The sequence below is a fragment of the Alternaria incomplexa genome (assembly GCF_024043165.1).
Source record: "Alternaria incomplexa strain BMP 0042 chromosome Unknown scaffold_3, whole genome shotgun sequence".
NCBI lineage: Eukaryota > Fungi > Ascomycota > Dothideomycetes > Pleosporales > Pleosporaceae > Alternaria > Alternaria incomplexa.
In genome coordinates, this window is record NW_026249852.1 from 708459 (window position 1) to 730717 (window position 22259).

General features: G+C 53.2%; 8 protein-coding genes and 1 non-coding gene across 9 annotated transcripts; 5 read left to right on the forward strand and 4 right to left on the reverse strand.

Annotated features, from left to right (window-relative positions):
- Window positions 1-3632: 3632 nt before the first annotated feature.
- On the forward strand, window positions 3633-4439 carry J4E90_002613 (uncharacterized protein; the record flags this gene model as incomplete). The annotated part of the gene is made up of 1 exon (XM_051432192.1): window positions 3633-4439. The coding sequence occupies one exon, from the start codon at window positions 3633-3635 to the stop codon at window positions 4437-4439; it is 807 nt and encodes a 268-aa protein (XP_051293614.1).
- Window positions 4440-8464: 4025 nt separating this feature from the next.
- J4E90_002614 (uncharacterized protein) lies at window positions 8465-11046 on the reverse strand (the record flags this gene model as incomplete). The annotated part of the gene is made up of 3 exons (XM_051432193.1): window positions 8465-9435; window positions 9488-10853; window positions 10906-11046. 3 exons carry the CDS (start codon window positions 11044-11046, stop codon window positions 8465-8467), a joined length of 2478 nt encoding a protein of 825 aa, XP_051293615.1.
- Window positions 11047-12113: 1067 nt separating this feature from the next.
- Window positions 12114-12818, forward strand: J4E90_002615 (uncharacterized protein; the record flags this gene model as incomplete). Its single annotated transcript, XM_051432194.1, has 1 exon — window positions 12114-12818. The coding sequence occupies one exon, from the start codon at window positions 12114-12116 to the stop codon at window positions 12816-12818; it is 705 nt and encodes a 234-aa protein (XP_051293616.1).
- A 269-nt stretch (window positions 12819-13087) lies between these two features.
- On the reverse strand, window positions 13088-14293 carry J4E90_002616 (uncharacterized protein; the record flags this gene model as incomplete). Its single annotated transcript, XM_051432195.1, has 1 exon — window positions 13088-14293. The coding sequence occupies one exon, from the start codon at window positions 14291-14293 to the stop codon at window positions 13088-13090; it is 1206 nt and encodes a 401-aa protein (XP_051293617.1).
- An 874-nt stretch (window positions 14294-15167) lies between these two features.
- J4E90_002617 (uncharacterized protein) lies at window positions 15168-16125 on the forward strand (the record flags this gene model as incomplete). The annotated part of the gene is made up of 4 exons (XM_051432196.1): window positions 15168-15232; window positions 15284-15455; window positions 15505-15735; window positions 15802-16125. 4 exons carry the CDS (start codon window positions 15168-15170, stop codon window positions 16123-16125), a joined length of 792 nt encoding a protein of 263 aa, XP_051293618.1.
- A 169-nt stretch (window positions 16126-16294) lies between these two features.
- On the reverse strand, window positions 16295-16886 carry J4E90_002618 (uncharacterized protein; the record flags this gene model as incomplete). The annotated part of the gene is made up of 2 exons (XM_051432197.1): window positions 16295-16380; window positions 16448-16886. The coding sequence occupies 2 exons, from the start codon at window positions 16884-16886 to the stop codon at window positions 16295-16297; spliced, it is 525 nt and encodes a 174-aa protein (XP_051293619.1).
- Window positions 16887-17981: 1095 nt separating this feature from the next.
- Window positions 17982-18069, forward strand: J4E90_002619. The gene has a single exon. It is a non-coding gene; the product is annotated as a tRNA-Gly (tRNA).
- A 439-nt stretch (window positions 18070-18508) lies between these two features.
- J4E90_002620 (uncharacterized protein) lies at window positions 18509-20059 on the forward strand (the record flags this gene model as incomplete). Its single annotated transcript, XM_051432198.1, has 1 exon — window positions 18509-20059. The coding sequence occupies one exon, from the start codon at window positions 18509-18511 to the stop codon at window positions 20057-20059; it is 1551 nt and encodes a 516-aa protein (XP_051293620.1).
- A 568-nt stretch (window positions 20060-20627) lies between these two features.
- J4E90_002621 (uncharacterized protein) lies at window positions 20628-21370 on the reverse strand (the record flags this gene model as incomplete). The annotated part of the gene is made up of 3 exons (XM_051432199.1): window positions 20628-20824; window positions 20872-21180; window positions 21295-21370. The coding sequence occupies 3 exons, from the start codon at window positions 21368-21370 to the stop codon at window positions 20628-20630; spliced, it is 582 nt and encodes a 193-aa protein (XP_051293621.1).
- Window positions 21371-22259: the final 889 nt, after the last annotated feature.

Below are 22259 nucleotides of genomic sequence, written 5' to 3' on the forward strand. Positions count from 1 at the left end.
CGCGGGGGCAGGAAAGCTCGTCGTGGCAAGATGCGCCTCTGCCACTTTCCAGCGCATCGCCTGGGCCGCTTGTTGGTTTCGAGTGCGGCGTTGCTCAATCCTTCCGGGGCCCGGGAGTTGGGTGGGTTGGGTGTGCGACTTACCAGACACGAGGCGGGTAGCAGCAGCAGCACCTGTTCAACGAGTGACAATGTCTAATTGCAGACGGCGGAGACGCGATGATGTAGTCGGAGGGCACGCGCGGAGAAAACGGCGGGATCATGAACGAGTATAAGGGCGCGCACGGATGGCACAAAGCGTAGTCAGGAGTGCGCCGTCCCATCATCTTCACTCAACTGCCCACTGCCTTCTCGCTCGGCCGGGCCTGCATCTGCCTAGGTACCGAACCAATGGCATCCGCCCGCAGTAGGCATAGCGCCAAATCGAGCGGCCATGAACTGCCATGTTGGGTTTTGCCATGTACAATTGCGTCTTGACGGCCATTGAAGTTTGCCCACGGCGCGCCAAACGCTGGTACGATTCATCCTGTCTTGCACGTAGCTGCGAGGCTGCCGTGCAGCTTCACACATAAGCCCTACTACCTGTTGAGTCGACGGCTGCAAACTGCTGGTCGAGGGTGCTGGTACAGTAGTGTAGCCTCCTAGTCCGACCACCATCCATGTCCGGGACCCTCATGCCAAAATTAGATGGCTAGGCCAAGAGGACTCATCAACCATGGTCTTTCCAGGGCCGCACGCTCGTTGCTCGCTACCTGATAACAACGCCTGATCGACAGTATCGACGCGCAGTCCGGTCGACGTCATCAACACTTGCCATGTGCAAATTCTCACTGCGCCTGGTGTTTCGGCCCTGGACACAAGACCCTTCGTATTACACTGCTCCACAGCATAACGGACCCTCTCGGACCATGCCCGCGGTCGGCGCGATACCGTCGAGCCAAAATTACAACCAGCCCACATCTGTCTAGCGGCCCTGTTCCATAGGCACCGTGGAAGCTTGAATGGCTGTGAGTCGAGCCACAAGCCAGGGCTGTCGTTGCTTGTGATTACTGCACGCCAGGATATGTGATGCTCCATTCAGCCTGCAGACTCCGAGATGACACTTCTGCAAGACGAGACGCTTCGCCGCCCGGGCACTTCTCTTGCTCGTGCCTAACATGCAGCTGCCTGCAGGCTCGCTACCCGGTGCCAAAACATCGCCCAAGCCCGCGCGCTTGCTCTAAACCCTGCTGGATTCCCGTCTTAACGATATCTAGCTAAGAGAAGAAAGCCTGTTTACACTTCACATTCACTGCGCGCATTTGTTGTTGGGCGCACAAATTGCTTTGGATGATTTCCCTCCCAGATCGATCTCAGGAGGCTGCTGGTGGCTTGCCAATGTTGCCATGATGAGAGCACAGACGCTGCCGGGCAGGCCGCTACTGCATATTTCTCCTTATGGCTACACGCATGCAAGCCAATACCAACCTCGCTGATCTGGAGGGAAGCGTTCAGTTCGTGAACTGCGACCACCTCTCTCCACCGCTCTGGCAGCACGTCATGATTACCATTATTTTGCGGCCCTTTTTGAGGCAAAGCACTCCGAGCTGTTGCCGGGTCTGTAACGCGTCTCGTCGAGAGAGTTTTTCTTGTTCCAATCGTACGATTTGCTGCGCTTCTGCAGCTGCATGGGCTGAACGCGGCTCGCCAGCTTCCCGGGCGCTCGCTGTTGGCTTGCACCCTAGAGTCGTGTTCGACGAAGCGCTGCAGCATTACTGCGGGACATGACGCCGTCTCTTTTAGCTCTCCCGCCCCTCATTAATTCCAACCTCTCGTTTGCTTCAATTTCAACGTTCTGTTCACCCCGCCTGCGAACGCGTAATCGTGTATGGGAGATCTGGGGGTCGGTCAGCTAGCCTCACCCTACTTGCGTCTCAACACGTTCGATCGATCTGCGCTCGGCTCTCACTGTCAGCTCGGCTCCTGGAGATCAGCCGACCCAATTTGGTTGGCATTCGCTCATATCGCATGTGTTCCCAGCTGGTGACAGAACTTTTTGTTAACTGTACAAAGTGCTCATTGTCGGTGCCTTGTTTCTGAACTCGCGCGGTAAGCAGCAAGCAGGACCTGCCGGCTTTTCAATTTCGCTTTATCCACATTGCTATCACGACTCCTTGTCTTAGCATCCTCAATGCCAAGACGTCGCAACAGGATTCCGGAAGGTCCAATGAAGGAATTTCGGCGAGACCGTTACATCCTCGATAGTCTTCTGTTATGACCGCGTCAACTTTGTAGCGAGTCTCGGGCATTTTGCTTCTTTGCTGTCGGCTTCACCTAGTTTGATTTGTTTTCCGTTTCTAGTCTGTTGCCATCCGCCCGGTACCGTGTGGAGACGGGACAGAACACTCATGCAAGAGACGTCTCTGCGTCCGGTCATGAGACTCGATAGCGGCGTATATCTGGGCTAGGACCATGGTCGCATCTGACAGGTCTGGTGAATGTGATGGCCGTGTATTGGAAGACGACAGCATTCTCCTGCTCGAATGGGCGCACACAAGGCGACTGTGTAGATGCCGTACTGATCACACCTGCGGTACTTTAGTTTTGACGCAGGGTAATGCTAAGAGCTCACGCGCCGTTACGTCGATCGAGATGAGCAGGTGGGATCAGGTTTTCATCGGAGGACATCTATCGCTGAGAAAGAGTATGGGTGGCACTAGGAGAAAACGTGCTGGTGAAGACAGGTAGCTTGAGTGTGCTCTAAGGGTAGGCGCGCTACGACTGAGTGCAGCTTCCCAAATGTCTGCACCAAGGCTATCACGGACTCACCAAGGCGCATGGATGCTCGAAAGGGTCCAATGACGCAACTGCGTAAACAGCGACAACGTTCACTCTAGCCCCAACACTGCATTTGCTTCTTCTCGTCTGGTAGTCAGACCCCCACACTTCACTGGCGCTACTCCACGACTTTCCTCTTACATCGGCGGCAATACCAGCAATCAGGCCTCATCAGAACGTAGGAAAACAAAGCCTGGTCAGCTTCCGCGCAACATGCCGGCTGGGTTCCTCGATATTCCGCCCGAGCTCCGCAACGAGGTGTACAATATTCTTTGGGAGGATACACCCACGTCAACCTAGGAAAAGACTGAACAGGTCTGCAGCCTACATTAACATAGAAATCTGCAAAGCAGGTGGCCTGACGTCGATGTAGGCTCTAAGCCTGTTCAGCTTTTTTCTTGTATAAGGTGCACCTGTTTTTGAGAAGTACTATGACGCCCGGAACTGTGCTGGTGGGACAGCACACAGTCAATGGCTCATCCATACACGGTACGCCAACCGTCATCATATGGATACTGGAGGCAGTATTCAATCGTCTTGTTCCCCCACTTCATCCCATCACATTACAGAAGACCCGCAATGCATCCCCTCTCTCCGCAATTTGGAAGATGGACGGATATTGCGCTCATGCATGGATCGTTAACTGCCGAACCTGGGCATATTAGCCTCATATACCGTTTCAACTGACCGGAGAGAAGGCCCCATCCATAGCCAGATGGGTCTGAACTTCAGCTGATAGTCATAAAAAGAGTCAAATCAACATGTTGAACCATTGAAGTAAAGTAGACTTGATATCAGCCGCACCTACTTGCAAGAATGCGCAGCCTCATCGCCACCGTGGTCATTACCTTTGCAACACAGATCTTCGCAGCATGTACACGCGAAGCCCTCAAATCAATCACAGACGAATTCCTCGCCGCTCAAACTGCGGGACAAACAACCTTCCCTTCCCTCTCTAGCACCGTCACATACACCGAAAACCGGAAGAGCGTTGACATCAAAAATGGCATTCTCTCCAAACCCATGAAAATCGACCATGCCCGAGCCCAACACGACACAACTCAATGCGCTGCATTCACTGAGTTTATCGTCACCAATACCGCCGCGCCGTATGTAATCGCAACGCAACTCCGTCTCGACAACAGCACAAAAGTCTCGCAAATTGACACCATCTGGACAAGCAAAGGAGACTGGCTCTTCAACGTCACAGGCACATACTACTGGGCCACGCGCGAGAAGTGGGATCCCATCCCTGCCGCCAACCGCGATACGCGTGCTGTCATCAAAGCAGCAGGAGATGCCTACTGTGACCTCTTCAACAACAAAAGCGTCAAAGTGCCCTGGGGCTCGCCGTGCGCTCGCCTCGAAGGTGGTGCGTATACGGGCAAGGGTGAGGCGACGGACAGATGCGATGTCGGTGTTCCGAGCGGTGTGCCGCTGGTAAACAGGCAATATGTTATCGACGAAGAGTTTGGAACTGTGGATATCATCATGGATTTTGGAGGTGTGGCCGGACAGGTTGGGGCTGATGGGTTGCCGGATAGTCATGAGTTTAGGGTTGAAGGGGGGAAGTTGAGGTACGTGCATACGCTTTCAAGTTGTGGCGGGAAGGCGTGCATGTAGGTTTTGGATGCATTGATGTGCGTGTGTGGGCATATGAGGGTCAGAGGTTTTAGGCAATGAGTAGAACGAGTTTCAATGTTCGATGTATATGAGAACCATGTGATGGGAACCTGCCAGCAGGGCAAAGGGAAATCCAGCCGTATCAAAAATAAGTATTACTCTTACATCCTTGAGAGGCCGTTGTTATGCTATAGGGGGCTTTAGGTCATAGGTTATGGTAGGAATAATCCCGATCCCAATAGAGTGCTCACTCCTCGATCATCCTTACCACTACTCTCGCCATGTTCCACGTGCGCGCACAGGTTCCCCTTCGAGCCTCCATCAGTCTTCAATCCCCATACCACATCACCACATCTCCGTCAGCATCATACCACGCCTCTGCACAGCCTCTTACGTCCAGGTAATCCACCCACTCATCATTCTCCACGGCCAGTGCTTTCGGTACTCTCTTCAATACACCAGATGCATTGCCATCGAATCCGCCAAGAAGTGACCTCTCTGCTTGAATTGTCTCCGTCTCGTCTCGCACAACGTGGTGGTTGATGGATTCGCAGACATCTGGAGCTTGTGGCGTGTCTGTCATGACGACATCCCCTGAGCCGTCGATGGAAGAGGCGCCGTGTATGATTCCGTTTCTGCAGACGAGTCTCTTTTCAACGAGAACAGGGTCGACGTAGCTGTGTAGACGCCAAGTTTTGCACTTAGAGGTATGTGTGAATGCCCAGATCAGTACTTCAGGTTTGGTCTGTATTGCAAGCTCACAGACGCCTGCCAACCTTGCAACCTCAGTGCCACTGATAGTGAGTGGCCATATGGAGCTGCTATCCTCGCCGTCGCGTTGTCTTGGTTGATCAGAGGCAAATGGCTCATTCCACTAGTTTAGCCAATGGTTCCTCTTATGTCCCAGTGGGACTGCCGTAGAGGCATTATAGGCATCCCAGCTCTTAGCATTTTGCTCCATCTGCGATAGACGAATGACGTCTGGAGGAACGCTGTACAATAGCAGAGTGTCGCCGTAAGCCACGATGGCGCGGACTCCCTGCGACAAATCCGCAGCCGCACTATACAGCCTTGGTACAGCATTCTGTTCTGGCGGAGTGAATGTGATCTTTCGAAGAAGCTTCGTAGGTCCGCCAAGAGGTGCGTCGCAGCCTAGTGTCAATAGGCCGTTGACAGGGTCGATAAAAAGGACGTGATACCCGTCACTTAGCGGAAGCGCATGATAGTGATCACAACTAGGTGAACCTGGACGATGCGTCGCAGATTCAAACCCAAATGAACCCCAGAACGACGCCATGGTGGGCCGGCCGAAGAATTTGCGGCTGATGGCAGGCCGATCTTCTGGATGTGCTGCACTGGAAATAAGACGGAGCTTCTTGGCAGATTCGAAGCCTGGTCGTGGCGAAAGAAAGTACAGGTGATCGCCTGCTAGATGTTAGGCGCATAGTAAACCAAAGAGACGTGTACTTACTTGGCGCTGTGAGCGGAAACTAACGACTCAAACTCTGTCCTGTGAGCGCATCAATCCAATGCAACTCAATTCCTGCTGAACATCCAAAGGCGACGCAGCGACGTTGCGGGCAGATAGAGACACTGCGTGGTGGATCGTCTTCGGCGCAGAGATGGCGGTATATCGTCGTGGTTCCCCTTTCGACAGGAACAGTGTGAACACATGACTCGAAGGTGCAAAGCCCATGGGTAGAAGGCCTTCGTGAGGGTCCGGAAATATTGAGGTTCCATGCGTGATTGACGAAGTGTTGATCGTGGGTTTGATGATCGTCCGTATTGTCGAGGTTGATGCGCTGGTTGTTCGACCGTACGCCAATCGTATCGAAGGTTGTGGGATCTCGCTCTTGGACGAATGGACGATGCATTCGAGTCGTGTTGCGTCCCTGAAGACTCATACCAGCCTCATAGTCATTGATACAGCTAGTCTGGATAGACGCAGATGTGGTGACACCCTTCTCCGGCCCATCAACATCAACATGTACATCGACGGAACCGTTGCCTCCGACTGTGCGTCCATAGTGCAGCTCACAAACCAGGCCCATGCGTCCTTCGAGAAGCGCAGCGATAGCGTGTCGCCCAGAGGAGACGTCCATGCTCATTTCAATCACCCTTCTTGGGCATACGACGCTGGTAATGGGCACCGGAAGCCCACTCTCGAGGTCGTAGATGTAGATTAGGGTTTCTCGTGCGACACATACGAATCGACCGCAGAGACTTGTGGAGAATATCAACCCGCTAGCATACCCATTGGCTAGCTCAGTGAAGTCAATGTCAGAGCGTTCCACGATAGCGGCTCTGATATCCAGACCGTTGCCGCTCCATCCAGATGACAAGGCGCATTGTCGAGCAAGGTATCGACTGAGTGACCACTCTTCGCTGTGCGAGACAGCGGTCGCAATGGGATGGGAAGCAGCACCATGCATTGTGCAAGTAGTATTTTCAGTGCTACTGCGCCAACCACCTCTGCTTAGCATTGCATTGAGCAGTTTCTTATCGAGACTTGCCCGCATCCAGTGTCGGCACGTATGGCGTACGGCATTGAAGTCTTTTGGGCCGAGGTAATCGTATACGTGCTGAAGAATCTCAACTGGAAGATGGTATGAGTTAGGAAAGGTCGGTGGTGCTGCCACGCTCAAAGCAAGATACCAAGCACGATTTGTCAGCCTCAACGCCTTCCATGCAGCCGTATCCAGATACGGTGAGAGGAGCGTAGCAAAAGTACGAACCGGAGACGTAGGTGCGTACCCAACAGAATTGGGATTACTGCACGTAGCATGACCTTGTGCAGGAATAAAGAATGGAGAGCCGTCCTCAAGCGCGATGACAAACGGGCTTTCATCTTCTTCCGACGGTGTGCGAACGCCGAGTAGAACGTCAGTCACAGTTCGAGTGATGCCTTGATCGGTACCAGGCTCCAGGATTGCATCCTCAATGATGCTGGCACTGTCGAGGATTGAAAAGGAGTCGGTCCGCGCTCGTCGTAGTAGTTGTACGTCGCTATCAGTTTCTGCGAGACTGGGAAGGCAAGACAATGAGTCGCTGTAAGACCCTACGGAGCGGAGGCTTGGTCCGCTGAACATGAACGTGGCAGGCGAGACCATGTCTAGGCTGGGTACTGAGCCGTATAACGAGGACCCCGGCCTGGACCCAAAGCTGGATGCTCGCGATCTTGCTTCCGGACTGTCTGCTATCACATTACGATCTGCGGCGCTACCGAAGAGCGAAGTGATGTATCTGTGAAAGGCCACTCGCGGCCTAGATTGTAGACGGGATGCGAGAGCAGTATTGGAACGGTCGGCTTTGGCAACTCGAGGTAAGGTCTTGCGACCATGAGGGATACGGGTCCGTGAAGGTCGAGGAAAGACATGGCGAAGAACTTCGGAGCGTCTTGGGGCTGGCGATTGCGCTTTGCTTGTATTGTTCAGGGTGGCTTCGTCCAATGGCATCGTCTGCGACAGGGTTGCGTCAGCCAAGAGTGGGGTCGTCATTGCGTAGTCCATTGCGTGAGACATTTGTTCGCGGCGGGAACGGGGCGGAGTGAGAGACAGTATGCGCGTGGTTGGCGATCCCGAGAACGAGGCTACCCGAAGAGGTTCGAGTTGGATGATAGGAAGCGCTGATTCGGACTTGGTTTCCGCCACCCCACGCGAAAGGTATATCTGAGAAGACGTGATTGAAGCACCCCCGTGATGGAGGTGCACCGTTGGTTCAAGGTGAGTTGCTGATAATAATGACCAGGAAGGAGACCAGAGGAGTGCTAGCCAGTTCAGAGGATGTGACTCCTTTCGAATGACGAAAGAATGCGTGGCGTGGTATGGGTATCGCGGCAGAAGTGCCTGCGGTGAGTGGGTGAAGAACGTGAGGTATAATGGGGTAAGAACATAACCAAATTCATTGCGGTAGTGGGTATCAACAAACACAAACCAGGAAAGAACGACGACTATACAAGGTGGTAAGGATGTCCGATGCATACAAGAAGGAACATCCCTAAACTTGTCGAGGAAAGTGCGCCTGGGCTATTCCCAGCTGCCATTGGCATCATCGGTCCCAGATCCATGAGATCCGTTCTGAGGCCTTCCATGTTTCTGTAGTAGCCATACGTCATCCAAAGGCATGATGATACTAGGGTTCTGGAACCGCAGGCCACGTTCACGGGCTTCGTCTAGTGTAAGTCTGCCTGCTTGCCCGTTGGCAACCGCTTCTTCTTGAACGTCGCGTCCAAGCTCCGATTGTTCCGGACTTCGCAGGCTCCGTAAAGCGATGAACTTCATCAGTGGCCGATAAGTGCGCGCAAACACAACAAGGAACCACAGTGTGCAGACTACGAGCGGCGCTACCATGACGGCCCGTTTGAACGCCTTCTTCAGAGCCAGTTGACCAGCCACCGTGATTTGGAACAGTACGACACCGACGAGAACGCGGTCACACATCATTGTCCAGCCTTTGCCAGTCGAGTGTTGTCTGTGCTCCATTGCATACAAGAGTTGATACTTGTGCACAAAGTGACCAATCATAAAATAGGCCAAGCCAGTGAGCAGAACCATCCACGAGTCTTGCAACACACTGTAGACGATACAGATGATGAAGATCAAGATGGTTTGCGGCAAGAAGAACCCGTAACTGAAGACCGGTGGTTGTACCAGTTCGGCGTAATCTCTAGGAGTCTTGGCGCCAATCAGATAGACCGGGTACAGAGAAAGGGCACCAAACTCCAAAAGTCGGAATGGAAACAATCCAAATCCTTGAAGGATGATGAAGTTGGTGTAAAAGCCGAGTAGATTAGAGAGCGATGTAGCCAAGGCGTATGCAATTTGCGTAGCGCTTGTAAGCTTCTCGGCGAAGCGTTCAAGCATCGCCAGGAAACCGGAAGCAGTCCCCAGTATGGTGAAGAGAATGAAGAAGTTGAAGAAGACGAAGAAGAAGTTCTTCGAGATTACTGATAGCTCAACATCGCCCTGTGAGATCATCCCTTGCTTGTTGGCAAGCCCTAAAGAGTGTTAACATGGCAGACATTGACTGTTGACGGCTGGCACACTTACAATCGTACAAAAAAGGTACAAGTACGTTGATCAGAGAGACTGCCAACGTAGGGAGTTGATTGTTGAAAAGAACCTCGAGGTTGGGGTGCTCGTGCAGCAGATTTGCCAGACCGGGTAGTACCTCTTGAATGGAGCACGTGTTCAAAGCACCGGCGATAGGTACGAACAGGACTGTCCAGAAGATGCTCAAGATACCAATAGCGATTGTAATCGACCAAGATCGAAACATTCTTTGGCCGCGAGACAAATATGTGTTGGACCAAACTACGTCTTGTGGTGCCGGACTTGTGTGGGCCAAAAGCTGTAGTGGTGAAGGGTCGAGGACAGCCTGGATGGCCATTTGCGCACTTGCAACGCTGTCCATAGTCACAAACGCCAACGGAGTCGGTTCGAATTCTTTCTTGCGCAGCGCACGAATCTCGTCGTCGAGCCTGCGCAATTTCTCTTCGTAGTAGTCAATGGCATCTACTCTCTTATATCTCAGCTTGAAACGGCCGTACCAGATCTTCGCTGTCGGGCGCTGCTGCGCATAAGGGCTGATGTGGCCAGGGTCTCGTTCTGCGTCACTCAGAAAGCGACTTGTCTCGCTCTCCTCATTGCCGCTGCTCTCAGCATGTTGTGGCGGATGTGGCTGGACGACTGGGAGGGTTTCCAAGCTTCGTTCTACACTTCGACTTCCAAGATGGACAGTCCAGGCTTCTTCCAACTTCCGCAAGACAGTTTGTCTTTCGACGACCTTGTTGTCGAGCTCTTTCCAGTTCCTGCAAAGGGTCACACTTTCGACTTTCCCGATGCCGAGATCCATAATGAAGTCCTTAATCTTGTCCTCAGACCGTAGGTCGACAGGGATACCAGATAATCTGATGGTCCGGTCGGTGATGGTCGTCTGGCTTCCCAGATACTCTTGCCGGACATCGATGATCCTCCTCGTTTCCGAAACGATCAGGTACATTATGAGGGCGGTGAAGAGGTACACGAATACAAGATACATCCACAGATAGTCGGTGTATTGTTCGTAGCCGGAGGCAAATGTCGAAAGTGTACTTCGTATTTCAATGCGCTCAGGACTGGGCTTCTTGTCAATCGAAGACTTCTTTCCCTCCTTGTCCTGGTGTGTGTCGTGGACTGGCTTGATGACGGCTAGCGCAAAGAACAGCGTGACAAGCAGGAACTTGATAGCCATCTTGAAGAAGGCGAGGTATACGTAGGCGTCGAGACCGGCTGAGGCGAGCACCTGCTCGTCGGTGATCCTCCATAACGGTAAAACCCAGCCGAAAAAGCTATCGGGAAGGTCGGGCAGCGATGTCGCGAGGTCGTTCTGCTTCTTGCGTGCAGAGTAGAGGCCTTTCCATCGTGGGCGGAGGAACTAATACAACCAGTCAGCAGGTAGGTCGGAAGACAAAACTGCGAGTACGCACGCAAAAGGCCAGGAAAGCCACTAGGCCGAGCGCGGCGGAGAGGGAGACTTGGAGGTGGAAAGCGCGCTGCGGCCGGTGCGTGCCGTAAGGGTCGTTGGGGTCGCTGGTGCCATTCCCGCAAGTACCGTTGCCTTTGATCATTGCCAGGTACTCTCGTGAGTCGCCATAAACAAAATCGACGTTGAGGGTCGTTGTTAATAGGAGGATGGATGGTGGTGTTGGCGATGTCATGATGCGCACGCTAGCCGCCCAAGCCACGCGACTCATACAAGCTTCACCCCGGTCCGTTACCCGCCTCGTTTTCTGGAGACTTCCTCACCGCATATCATTCACCGCATGCATATAACAGCTGCTATTCGCTACTGTGGACACAATTTCGTCTCGTGATCATATGCTATGTACTGTGAATGAGTACAAAGAATTCGACGGCGGTACTGACTAGGTACAGTTCATTGGACAGATGACGTGTCACAGAGCGGATACCTGCAAATACTTCCCATCCGGCCATGGGCAGGTTTGACTAGCAAAACAAAGGTCGTAAGAGCACTGGACAAGATGATACATGACTGGGAGGACTACAGCTGTAGTTGCAGATTGCTCGAATGCACCTGCTACAGCATCTTTTGAAGCCCAAACTGACTGCTGTATGCGATGACGCAGGCTGGCTGTTCTTTTCCATTTCCTTCCCAAGAAGATACTGTTCATTCGTGCACTTTGTACGAAGATCCTCGCCATGGTTATTGCTACCACAGCACTCGCTCAAAACGAAAGCAGACCTCAAGACCGGTCATTTGATGCAGCGAAGTGGTTCCCACAACGGAGGCTGTCTAGAAGCACCCCGAGAAGTGTCATTTGGAGTCATTCGACTTGGAAATTGGTATGTGCTCAATGGTAGCGGAAGCAGTCTGACCAGGACTGCAAACCACGTTCCTTCCAAGGTTTCAAGGTTGGATATCTCAATGTGAGGAGTCTATTCCTCTTACGGTTGGACCTCGGGAGACGCGTGAACACGTGCCTTATCGATAAGCACCAACGGTGATCGCGAAACTTCGCTGTCGGTACTCTCTCCGGTTCCGCAGGCGTCACTGGTTTCAAGTGGAGAGAGAGGGTTTATATGGACGCGCGCTCGCTACCATCTTTCTCGTACCCACCATTATTTCTTCTTTTTGCAAAAGCACCTTCACACTACACTACCAACTACATCTACCATGCCTTACCACGGCCGGGCACCGCAGAAGAGCCATACCCAGGGCTACCGCAGCTCGCCCTATGGCGCGTCACCAAGGAACAACGCCGGGCGGGGTAAAGGCCCCGGGTCTTTCGACGTACAACGCGAATACATCAACGAGCATTCTCCAGACGCGGAGTCCGCGCGCAGGAACCCTCTGCACAGTTACTTCATTCAAACCGGGAAGCACAGGGGGAACACACTAGCGCACATCAGTCGCTTCGACGAACAGTACCTTGGATGGATATCCAGCGAGTGCTGCAGAAACCTACCACGCGATCACATTATCCGGAGAGCCATCGACCAGTGGAACGCAGAACGCAGAGCTAGTGGAGCGTTGCCTCCTGTTTCCAGTGCTCCATCGCGATTCAAGAGTGGCAAGTACCATCTCTACATGCAAGAGAAGTACCTCAGGAAGTGGTGGAAGGTCACGGCTCAGGAACTCGTCGACGCTGGTGTCGACTACAAGGTTAACGAAAAGTCAAAGACACAAGCGAAGAAGTTCTCGCCGTACCAGGTCTACGAATATGTCAAGAAACATAATAAGCTTGACAGGGAAGAGCTTGAAGCTGTGGTTGAGGACGAGAAAGACCGCATAAACAGGGCAAGGGCGACGTACAAGAGTTACCAGAATGGTGATTTCGCCGGCGGCGGCATTGATTATGACGACTGCCCCTGGTGGTGATATCATGTATTACAGGTAAGCGGCGTGCCCTCCAACAAACGGGAGCCAAATTGACTGAAATGCAGGAAACAACATGTGGGAGATGGTTCTTGCCAAGATGGCTGATACCCGATGCAACAGGAGTTCTTCGCTTTCATCAGATAAACTTTGTAATACCAGATAATTTGGAAACTGCTTCTCTGCCGAAAAATGTGAAGGATCAATTCATTAGGTAGTAATAAAACGCCGTGTACCCTGGGTATCGAACTCCACAAACCGCTAAAAGTCGCTCAACAAAGATCCGGCTGGGGCACGCCGAACAACCACACCATGCCCCAAAGTCGTACGCTTCTCTCGTCCATCCGTGTCATAAGTGCATGGTCAGTGGCCCGCTTGACCGCCTCGCGCTCGGAGAACAGGCTCAGAAAAGGATGAGGTCGCGCAGGTACAGGGACTCTGTCATCCACCTTGGTCTCCGCTAAAGGGTGTTCTGAAATGGAACGTTGACGAAGTTCATTGGCACTCATGTGTGGTGCATCGGCAAGTGTCCACCAAAAGAGCCTGCTCAAGGGTGTCTGACCTTCGTACAAGGCTGCATTGAAGTCGTCTTCATCGGCAACAGAAGACTGAATAAACTTCAGGTATGTTTGCAAAGCTCGTAGCACATCGTTTGCGCGGCAATCCCCTAGCTGGTCGTTGTCTTTCCAGATACGCGACGAGTGGTAGGGGTGGGATACTTCTCGTATGTTGCCCAAGTCGCCGATTGCCCAGTGGGACTCGTCTTGAACAAAGATGTTCGCCGGCTTGATATCATCGTGACAGTATCCTGCACGGTGCAAAGTTCCCAGGTTCTCAAGTAATTGGTTGAAGGCTGGCCGATAGCGTCCGTCGACCTGACTATAAGCCATAGGCGTTGCTTCCGACGACAGGTTGTTGGCAAGTGAACGAAGATTGCCGCCTTTGAGCAGAGGAGTGACGAGGTGCCATTCGGCCGGTTCGCCAGGCGTTGTAGAAGCCATGAAATGTGCTCTCACGGGAAGGAAGCCGTTCTTCGTCGCGTTCGCTTCGTCGGCAGCGGCACCACCAAATTGTAGTGATGCGGGTATTTCCGTTGGCCATTTGGTCGCATCTGGCGCGCAATTTCGGAATGGACTCCGCCCTGGTGTGAACGTCTTGATAACCGAGTCTCCATAGGCGAACACCTTGCCCTCCCAGCCCTCGCCAAGCACTTTCCAAGACGCCCGGTTTGCTATTAGCTCTTCTTCCAACTTCGAACTTTCGTCATAGGGTTGCCAAGATCGAGCTTGTAGGTCTCCTTCGTTGTGAGAGCTGAAGTCGGTCGCAGAGTACTTTTCTGAGAGTGCTTGTCGACTAGTGAGGTACAGATGTTGTTGCTGGAATAGGGCAAGTATGAAGAATACAACAGCGACCCGGTAGCGCAGATAGTATAGAGTCCGCGCGCTGTGTGGGACTGTGTTTAGGAGAAGGCGACCCATGGGTGCTGGTATAAGTCTCCGACAGAGAGATGAGAAGGAGAAGGAGAATGGCGCTCACTAAGCTTTGGGACTCATACCAAGAGAGTGCGCCTGCCGTGACTCTTGTAGAGCCGCAAGTGGCATCCCTCCAAGATTCATGGAAAGTGCTACGCGCCAACACATTGGAACGGTGAGCGAGTGCAATGCAACGACTCAAGCTCCGAGTGGCTCTCGCGGAGCCAAACGGCATCTCGGAACCAGCTGCCAGGCGCAAAGCTCTATTCTTGTTCTCCCTAGTGCGCCTCTATGACGTTCAACTCCAAAGTCTTGGCCTATGGATGGCCAAGATGTGGCTTTTGAAGTGAGGAAACAGGAAGTCGGGTAATATCATTCGGATGTCGGCTAGCAAAGTTAATCTTGAAGTCCCCAAGCTGTGGCGCTACAACGCAGTGACTTCTCGCATAGTCTTCATTGGCTAGCCGTGATGACAGGAACGGCTGTGTCCAGTAGTGTCCATGTGGGTCGATAGGCACATAACCTGGGCTTAACTCCGATATTGGATGTATGCAACGAGATGTTGTTCTCTGCACTACCATAGCCACGCCCCGGTCGTGCTCTAAGCCGCACAGCCGCAATCCTACAACTCTACCGTCTCTAACTCATTATTGGTGAATGCGAAAGAATCCAAGCTCACGCGACTGGGCAAGTAGGAGCCTAGAGCAAGTTACTAGTGTTGTTGGTAAAAAGGTGGGGTGACGTCAAGGATGCGCTGTCTCCAGCCAGGTAGCGTCAGGCACGAGGTTAGCGTGGCGCATGGATCAACAGATCTCTATCACCACTGAACCGGCTTCCAGGCTTTGCCGTGACATCCTCAATCCTTGCATCCTCCCGCACCATGAGTTCCGAAACCCAGTTTGCTGAAAACAGGACCCGCTTGGTCTCCCACTTTGATGGCTACAGGTAAGGAGCGCCACGTGCCGCCACTTCCGTAGCCACAACTAACGGTTCCAGCACCCGGGATGCACAGAGCGACGGGTGGGCCAAACTGTGGGAACAGAAGGAACAGGATCTGTGGGATCGGGGCCAAGCTTCGCCTGCTCTGACTACGTTCCTTGAAGAACATCCCTACCGTGAGACGCTGTTCCGAGACCAGAGTCAACGGCAGTTGAAGGCATTTGTGCCTGTAGGTGTCTCGTGACGAACGTATTCAACAGGAACTCATCACGCATTAGGGCTGCGGTAAGGGGCATGACGTGGCGCTATTAGCACGTCATGGCTTCAGGACATGGGGTCTAGAAATTTCCCAAGGAGCCGTGGATGCCGCAAACGAAAACGTCAAATCTCACCTAGATCCTTCAGCTGGCCATGTCGCTGACGTCGTGCTCGGCGACTTCTTCCAAAAGGGATTCGAGGCTCATTTCGGACCCGACTTCAAGGGTTTCGATCTAATCTATGACTATACAGTACGTTCGGCATGCAAAGAGTCCCGGCCGACATTCTCATAACGAGTGCTAATAACGTCGATCTAGTTCCTGTGTGCCCTGCTTCCTGAGATGCGAAGAGATTGGGCCGATCGCATGAAGAGCCTTTTGTCGCCAACCGGTGTTCTCGTGTGCCTCGAATTTCCAATGTGGAAGCCTCTGAAAGCTCAAGGTCCGCCATGGGGTCTGAACGGTGTACACTGGAACCTCCTAGCCGATGGCGCTGATGGCCTGTTCGACGACTCCGGCAATCTTCTTGGAACAGGAAAGGAGCAGGGCTCGTTCGAAAGGGTTGTGTATTGGAAGCCCCCGGTCTCTTTCAAACAAAGTCGCGGCGACGACATGATTAGCGTCTGGAAGTTGAAGCAATAGACGGCGAGGAAACTCAGACATGTATCGATGCTCTATCCGCATCGTCTGCGACAATTTGAGAGATCACGGAGAACTTCATTTGGTAAACGATGGTAGCACAATGACTGATCGGGGTTCGTTCGCATTGTATAAACGCTAAATTGTAACAGCGTACTGGACAACGATCACCTCACATCCCGTCAGTCAGCATAGCCTCAATCAACTGCACATGCCGGTTCGCATTCGTCTCGCTCCACTCGGTCTCGTAGTTCAGACCTGAAATATCGACATGGCAAGTCAGTCTATGTTTCACGTCCAGTTGGCACATCGAGTTTTATCATACCGTATGGCCAGAAGTGTCCACCACCGCAAGTAATCTTCGCATTTGCTCCATCAAAGCTCTTGATCAGCGGTAATGCCGTGCGCCAATCGCCCGCAGCACACTTTCTGTCAAAAGCCGCTGTCTGGCCAACTCCCAGCGTGTGGCTTATCTCATGCATCGCAGTCCTTTCCGTCATGTAAGCGCGGTTCGAGCCGAATCGTAGATCACCGTTGTAGTTCGCCTCAGCAGTAGGAACACCCGGGGCGTAGGCCACACGAATCGTCTTGTTTGCGTCGGAGTACTTCTCGTAGCGAGCGACAGCCTTTGTCATTGCAGCTTCGATCTTGGTGTATGCGTCTCTTTGGTCGGCGGTGGGGTTGGACGCTTTTGCCAGGGACCAGGTCAGGCGTGCGGAGGCGGTGCAGGCATACGCCGCGACGAGGAGAATAGAGAACTGCATGATCGTGGGTGTAGTTACTTGGGTTGGATCAAGAGCTGTGGTTGTCGGCGCTGTTCAGGGCTGCTGCGGCATGCCCAATGATATACCATGTGTTCTTTCATGGTAAATCTCCACCGCTGATTACCACGCACGCCTTTGCTGCTGTAGTGGCTGCAATTAAGGACGGTCGTTCGGCCTCATTGGGTAGGTGGGTTGATAAGCTAGGATATTGTCCCACGCATAGGAGAGCATCGTTCAATCCTTCCCACTCGCGATGATTCGTATCCAGCCAGATATGCTACCTTCCTCTGGCGGCTGGGTCACGTTTAATGTACATTGTCTTGGTGTTGCGGCGTACAAGGGCTGAAACGTTCAAGCGTCGGAGAATTGATTGCATGTAGATAATGTCCCCGCACTCCGGAAGATTTCCACATCGGCAATGAGTGCGCCTCCCGCCTCCCACACAGCCGCCGTTGAGTGCCGATTTCTAGTCGAATGTCTTCCTGCCGCTACCTTCTCTCTACTAGCGGCTGAAATCCTATCATATATACCACTTACGTCTGATTGTATCAGGTAACCTCGACGCACTACAGCTACCATACTGCACATGAATACCAAAGACATTCAATACTTGATGCAAAGGTGCTCGCTAAATATGTCCTCGGCTGTCAGAGACCTCTTTCCCTTGTTTCAGACAATCTGGCTGCACAAAGTAGAGCTTTCCTCAACGTGAACTGCGTGTTAATATGTAGAAGCCAGTCTCGTTCCGAACTGATTGTTGCCTCAATTGCTCTGAGGTGTATTCGTTGGCGAATATAGGCGGTGATAGGAGAGACTCAACCAAAACGCTTGATGGAAACGATATGTAGAGCCGACACAGATTTGATGCGAGGCGTAGGAAACCCAGACTTGTCCGAGTTCGGCAGACGCGTTGTCCGACCCACGCGGCTAATCAGGATGCATGGGAGTGGGACCAAACTCTGGAAAACTGACTTTTCTTCTGTCTAGACAATGACCAGGCGGCATTTCACAACTGATGACTTGGTTTTGTAAATTATAAATGGTGAATTTCCTCAAATTTCCATCAAGCAGTCCAGTCCTCTGGTCTCCGCCTCCGCATCGGTGGTTTAGTGGTAAAATTAGCCGTTGCCATCTCTCACAGGACAGTTTCGGCTAGCCCCGGGTTCGATTCCCGGCCGATGCATTACTTTCTTTTTGCATCATGACGCTTTTTTTTTGGCGTTGCCGATGCTGGAGTCGATGTGGTGGTGGTGGACGACTTTTGGAAGAAGCGGTCCGGGCTCGTTCTAAAGTCAGCAAACCTTCTTTTCGCCTCACTGCGCCACATGCACCGCCACGCGCCCACCTCGCGTTTGAGACCCGCCATCTCTTTTCAGCTACGCGCCCAGCTCGCGGCGATGGCTCATAATGCGTTGGCACACCGCGTGCGCAGCGTTGGTCTCGACAATCGAGATTCACTGGCCGGCGCCGCTCCTCAAGTAACTTTCGCTTCACGTGGCGGTGAGGCTGTGAACGGGCGCGAGATTCACACCAGTCTGGGCTTTGTATCTGCAATTTGGCTTTGACTTTAGTCCTACTGTCTGCCCAGCAATCACGGATCGCCCTCCTACAACTACACCAACATGTTCACGGGAACGACACCAGAATCGCTCATTCCGCGCTCGGATTCGCGCAACCCGGCTACAACATGCAAAGGCATTACTAAATCGGGACGACCCTGCAGACGTCCTATTGATGCGAAAGCATCTAATGATGAGGGTGTTATCGCTGTAGTATCCGTTGTTAGCGACGACAGCGACGATGACGAGATTGGCGCCGCCGCCTACTTCTGCTGGCAACACAAAGACCAAGCCGAGCAATTGGCCGCGCAAGCATCGAGCGGTCCGGCGACTCAGCTTTACCCGTTGAAAGAGAGGAACAGTATCGACACGCTCGTGGAACGACTGGGTGTCCTTGATTTTGGAGAACCGGAGGAAGTCGCGCCCAAGAAGAATGGAAGGAGGAGAACATCTGGATCTCGTCCGCCGCGGCGCATCAATCGACCAGCTACCTGGGACAACGTAGAAGGGCCGTTGATGTCTGTACCGAGCGATGTCATGGCAGCAAGAAAGCGCCGAGACCATCGACCGCCGAAGCCACCGCCACAGAGGAAAAAGAAGAGTTTTTGGGCTTCATTGTGCTGTGGGTCTGCGGATGACGAGGAATATACAGAGGTCGTGCGACACAAGAGAAGGACAGATGAAAAGCCAGTATCGGAGGACGATGCACAAGAGACTCCCATGCAGCAGGTACCACAGCAACCGCCTCGAGTACGACAAGATCATCGAAGGCCGAGCGGACAGACCTCGAGACCTTCATCTTCCTCGCGACCACCTCCCACATCGCGACCACCAAGTGATCAACCTGCCCGCAAGCCACTAGGAGAAAAGCCCGCTCGACCTGTCAATCGGACAACTCGCGAAGAGTCAGAAACAGCCAAGCTACTCCGCTACATCCCGAACACAGTACCACCACAACTCGCGTCGACCCTGCTCGCCCAACTCTCAAAGCCCATTTCACCCCACGACGAAGAAGGCTACATCTACATCTTCTGGCTCACCCCCGAAGCCGCCGGCCCTGCACCATCCTCCGCTGCGTCGACGCTTCTCTCACCACCATCACGTACAGATCAAAGTAGGCGAACTTCAGATGTCATGCGCCAATTCTCCGTCAAAGGCGGACAGCCCAACACCACCCGCTCAAGATCCGGATCCGCAAACTCCCCACCAGAAAAAGATACTATCCTCCTCAAAATCGGGCGCGCAAACAACGTCCACCGCCGTATGAACGAATGGACTCGCCAGTGCGGATACAGTCTATCCCTCGTACGGTACTATCCCTACGTTTCTTCTTCCACGCCCTCTCCTCAGCCCTCGCCCGCACAGTCACGGCGGCAATCAGGTGCGAATGCTGGGGCTGCCTCTGATGGCGTGAGGAAAGTGCCGCATGCGCATCGTGTGGAGCGCCTGATTCATCTCGAGCTTGCGGATCAGCGTGTCATCAAGCAGTGCGATGCTTGTGGTAAGTCGCATAAAGAGTGGTTTGAAGTCGAGGCTACGAAGGAGGGGGTGAAGAAGGTGGATGAGGTTGTGAAGCGGTGGGTTGAGTGGGCTGAGAATAACAATGAAGGATGAGCTGGATATTGCTAGAGAGTTGGGACGCTGAATAACGATTACAGAGCCCAGTTAGACGTAAATTATTAGATTACCAAGAAGTATAAGTAGTAAAGCAGCTTGATTGCACGTGGGTGTGTCCCAGACGCTTCCTCGAGAACAACATTGGCCAGAATTGACATCACCAACAATACTGTGTAATTATGTAGAATGAGGAAATTTCATTGGGGAATTGGGTATCTTGTGTAGCTATCGCAGCAATCAAACAATCAGGAGCACCAGAGGCTCGTCTTCTTCGCTAAACTTCCCGATATCCGCGGGTTCAGAATGCGACACAGTTATGGGGGTTGCCCGACATAGCGGACACTGTACAACGGAGCTTTTGGCAGTGGTAGTGGTGGCGAGGGATAAGGGGGTGAAGCGCGGTCGGTCTTTCAGGTGTGCGAATCCATAACTTTTCCATCCTTTTCGTCGCATTCAGTGGCGATTGGTGTCCCCCAGCGGTGTTGAACCTCCTCTTACTCGTAACATCGTCCATGGGTGTATATACAGTGGGTTTATTACTGCACTCGGTGCCGTGGTATTGGTATCAGAAAAGGCCGATGCGTGGCCGCCAGTCGTTCTCGTTGACAGACTTTGGGTTGACGACGATCTGGTAAGGGAAGGGGTTGGCGTCGGTGGTTGTGATGGGTGGGATGTGGTCTTTTTCTCGGTTCACAATGGCGATGATCTTATGCGCTGCCTTTTCCAGAGACTTGGTCATGGCACGGCGGACCTTGAGTACATCTGACACTATGTTAGTGGCGTGCGTTGCAACAAGCGGAGAGACATACCAGTTTCTGTGCGTGGCTGGGCAAGGGTAACGTCCAGCGTCCACTGCTCCCAGCAAACGTCCTCGTCCGCCTTGCTGAAGAAGTACGATGTCTTCTTTCGCTTCTTCTCAAAGAACTGCACGACAATCTGCCCCCTTCCTCGCGGCTGGTGCGTGCTGTCTATCGCCCGAACTAGCGCAAACGTCTTCTGTTCGATAAGTGTCTCGAGATCGACATCGTCAATGGCGGGAAGGGTCAGGTCGAGGAGGTCGCGGGTCAAAGGAGAGATGGACGTAAAGTAGCGGTGGAAGAATATCGTGTGCAGTATCGCTGGAGCCAGGTCAACTATGGTCTACGGGGTATTCGGAGCGGGGAGACGTGTAGTGGGGGAGAAAGTTGCGCCGATCTTCACGCCAGAGACACGGTGGAGGAGAAGAGACTCACCCTTGACGACATCCTTCACGCACGCCGCGTCGGCAAAGATCTCGAGGTTGTACTCTGGCCGCCTCCTGGGTTCCATGCTGGCATCAACAGTCCGAAAGCCCGAAGCGCGTGCTGAAGACCGGGTAATGCGCCGCGCGGCGTTCTGGGGCGAGCGTGTCGCAACGAGGCGCTCAAAGGCTGTTGCCGTCGGCGGTGCTGGCGTCGCAGTAGCAGTCTCGTGGCGGTAGGCGGGGCTTTGCTGGCGGGTTCGTCGTGGGTGCAAGAAGTACGGAGCTGAAGATTTGGGGTTGTGCGGGGCAGGAGCGGACGAACACGACGACGGAAACTGAGAAGGAGCGGCCGGCATGCGTGAGATCATCAAAGAAGCACAATCCTGGCTGGGCACCATTTTCGCCTAACCCACGCCTATCAGCGCCTGTTGACTGCATAGCCCATGGAGCCCTACAGCTATTTGTAGCCCGTCTCAGCCACAGCCCAACATGACACCCTCTGAGACACGTTGTCAAGATTCGCACATGAAAGTGTCATCTGCCTTGGCCGTCTGAATCACCACCTCGTCACGTCTGACAGACCACCGCGGCGTGACTACCACGGGGAGGCAGCAAGTATCCGCTTACGAACGGGCCGCGAACATCCCTCAGGTTCCAGGTTCCAGGGGCGCTAGCATAGTCGGCAAGGCTGCTTGACATAATCGTGCATGACCAAATCTAGTCGTCGAAGCGAAGAAATGTCTCGCATGCATATAGCCTGGACCACCAGTTTGCATGCTGCGTGTTGTGGTAGTGTGCACACATGCATGCGACGGGGTTGCCAGTGGAGAAGACGAGAGCGTGCACCTGGTGTACGATGCTTCCAAGCGTCCAAGCCCCGGTGTGTCAGGCACGATCACATGTCAATGCGATTGCCCAGAATGCATGGTTGTGGCTTCCTGCCGCCTTGTCGACAGTATGGCTACCTCCAGTGAA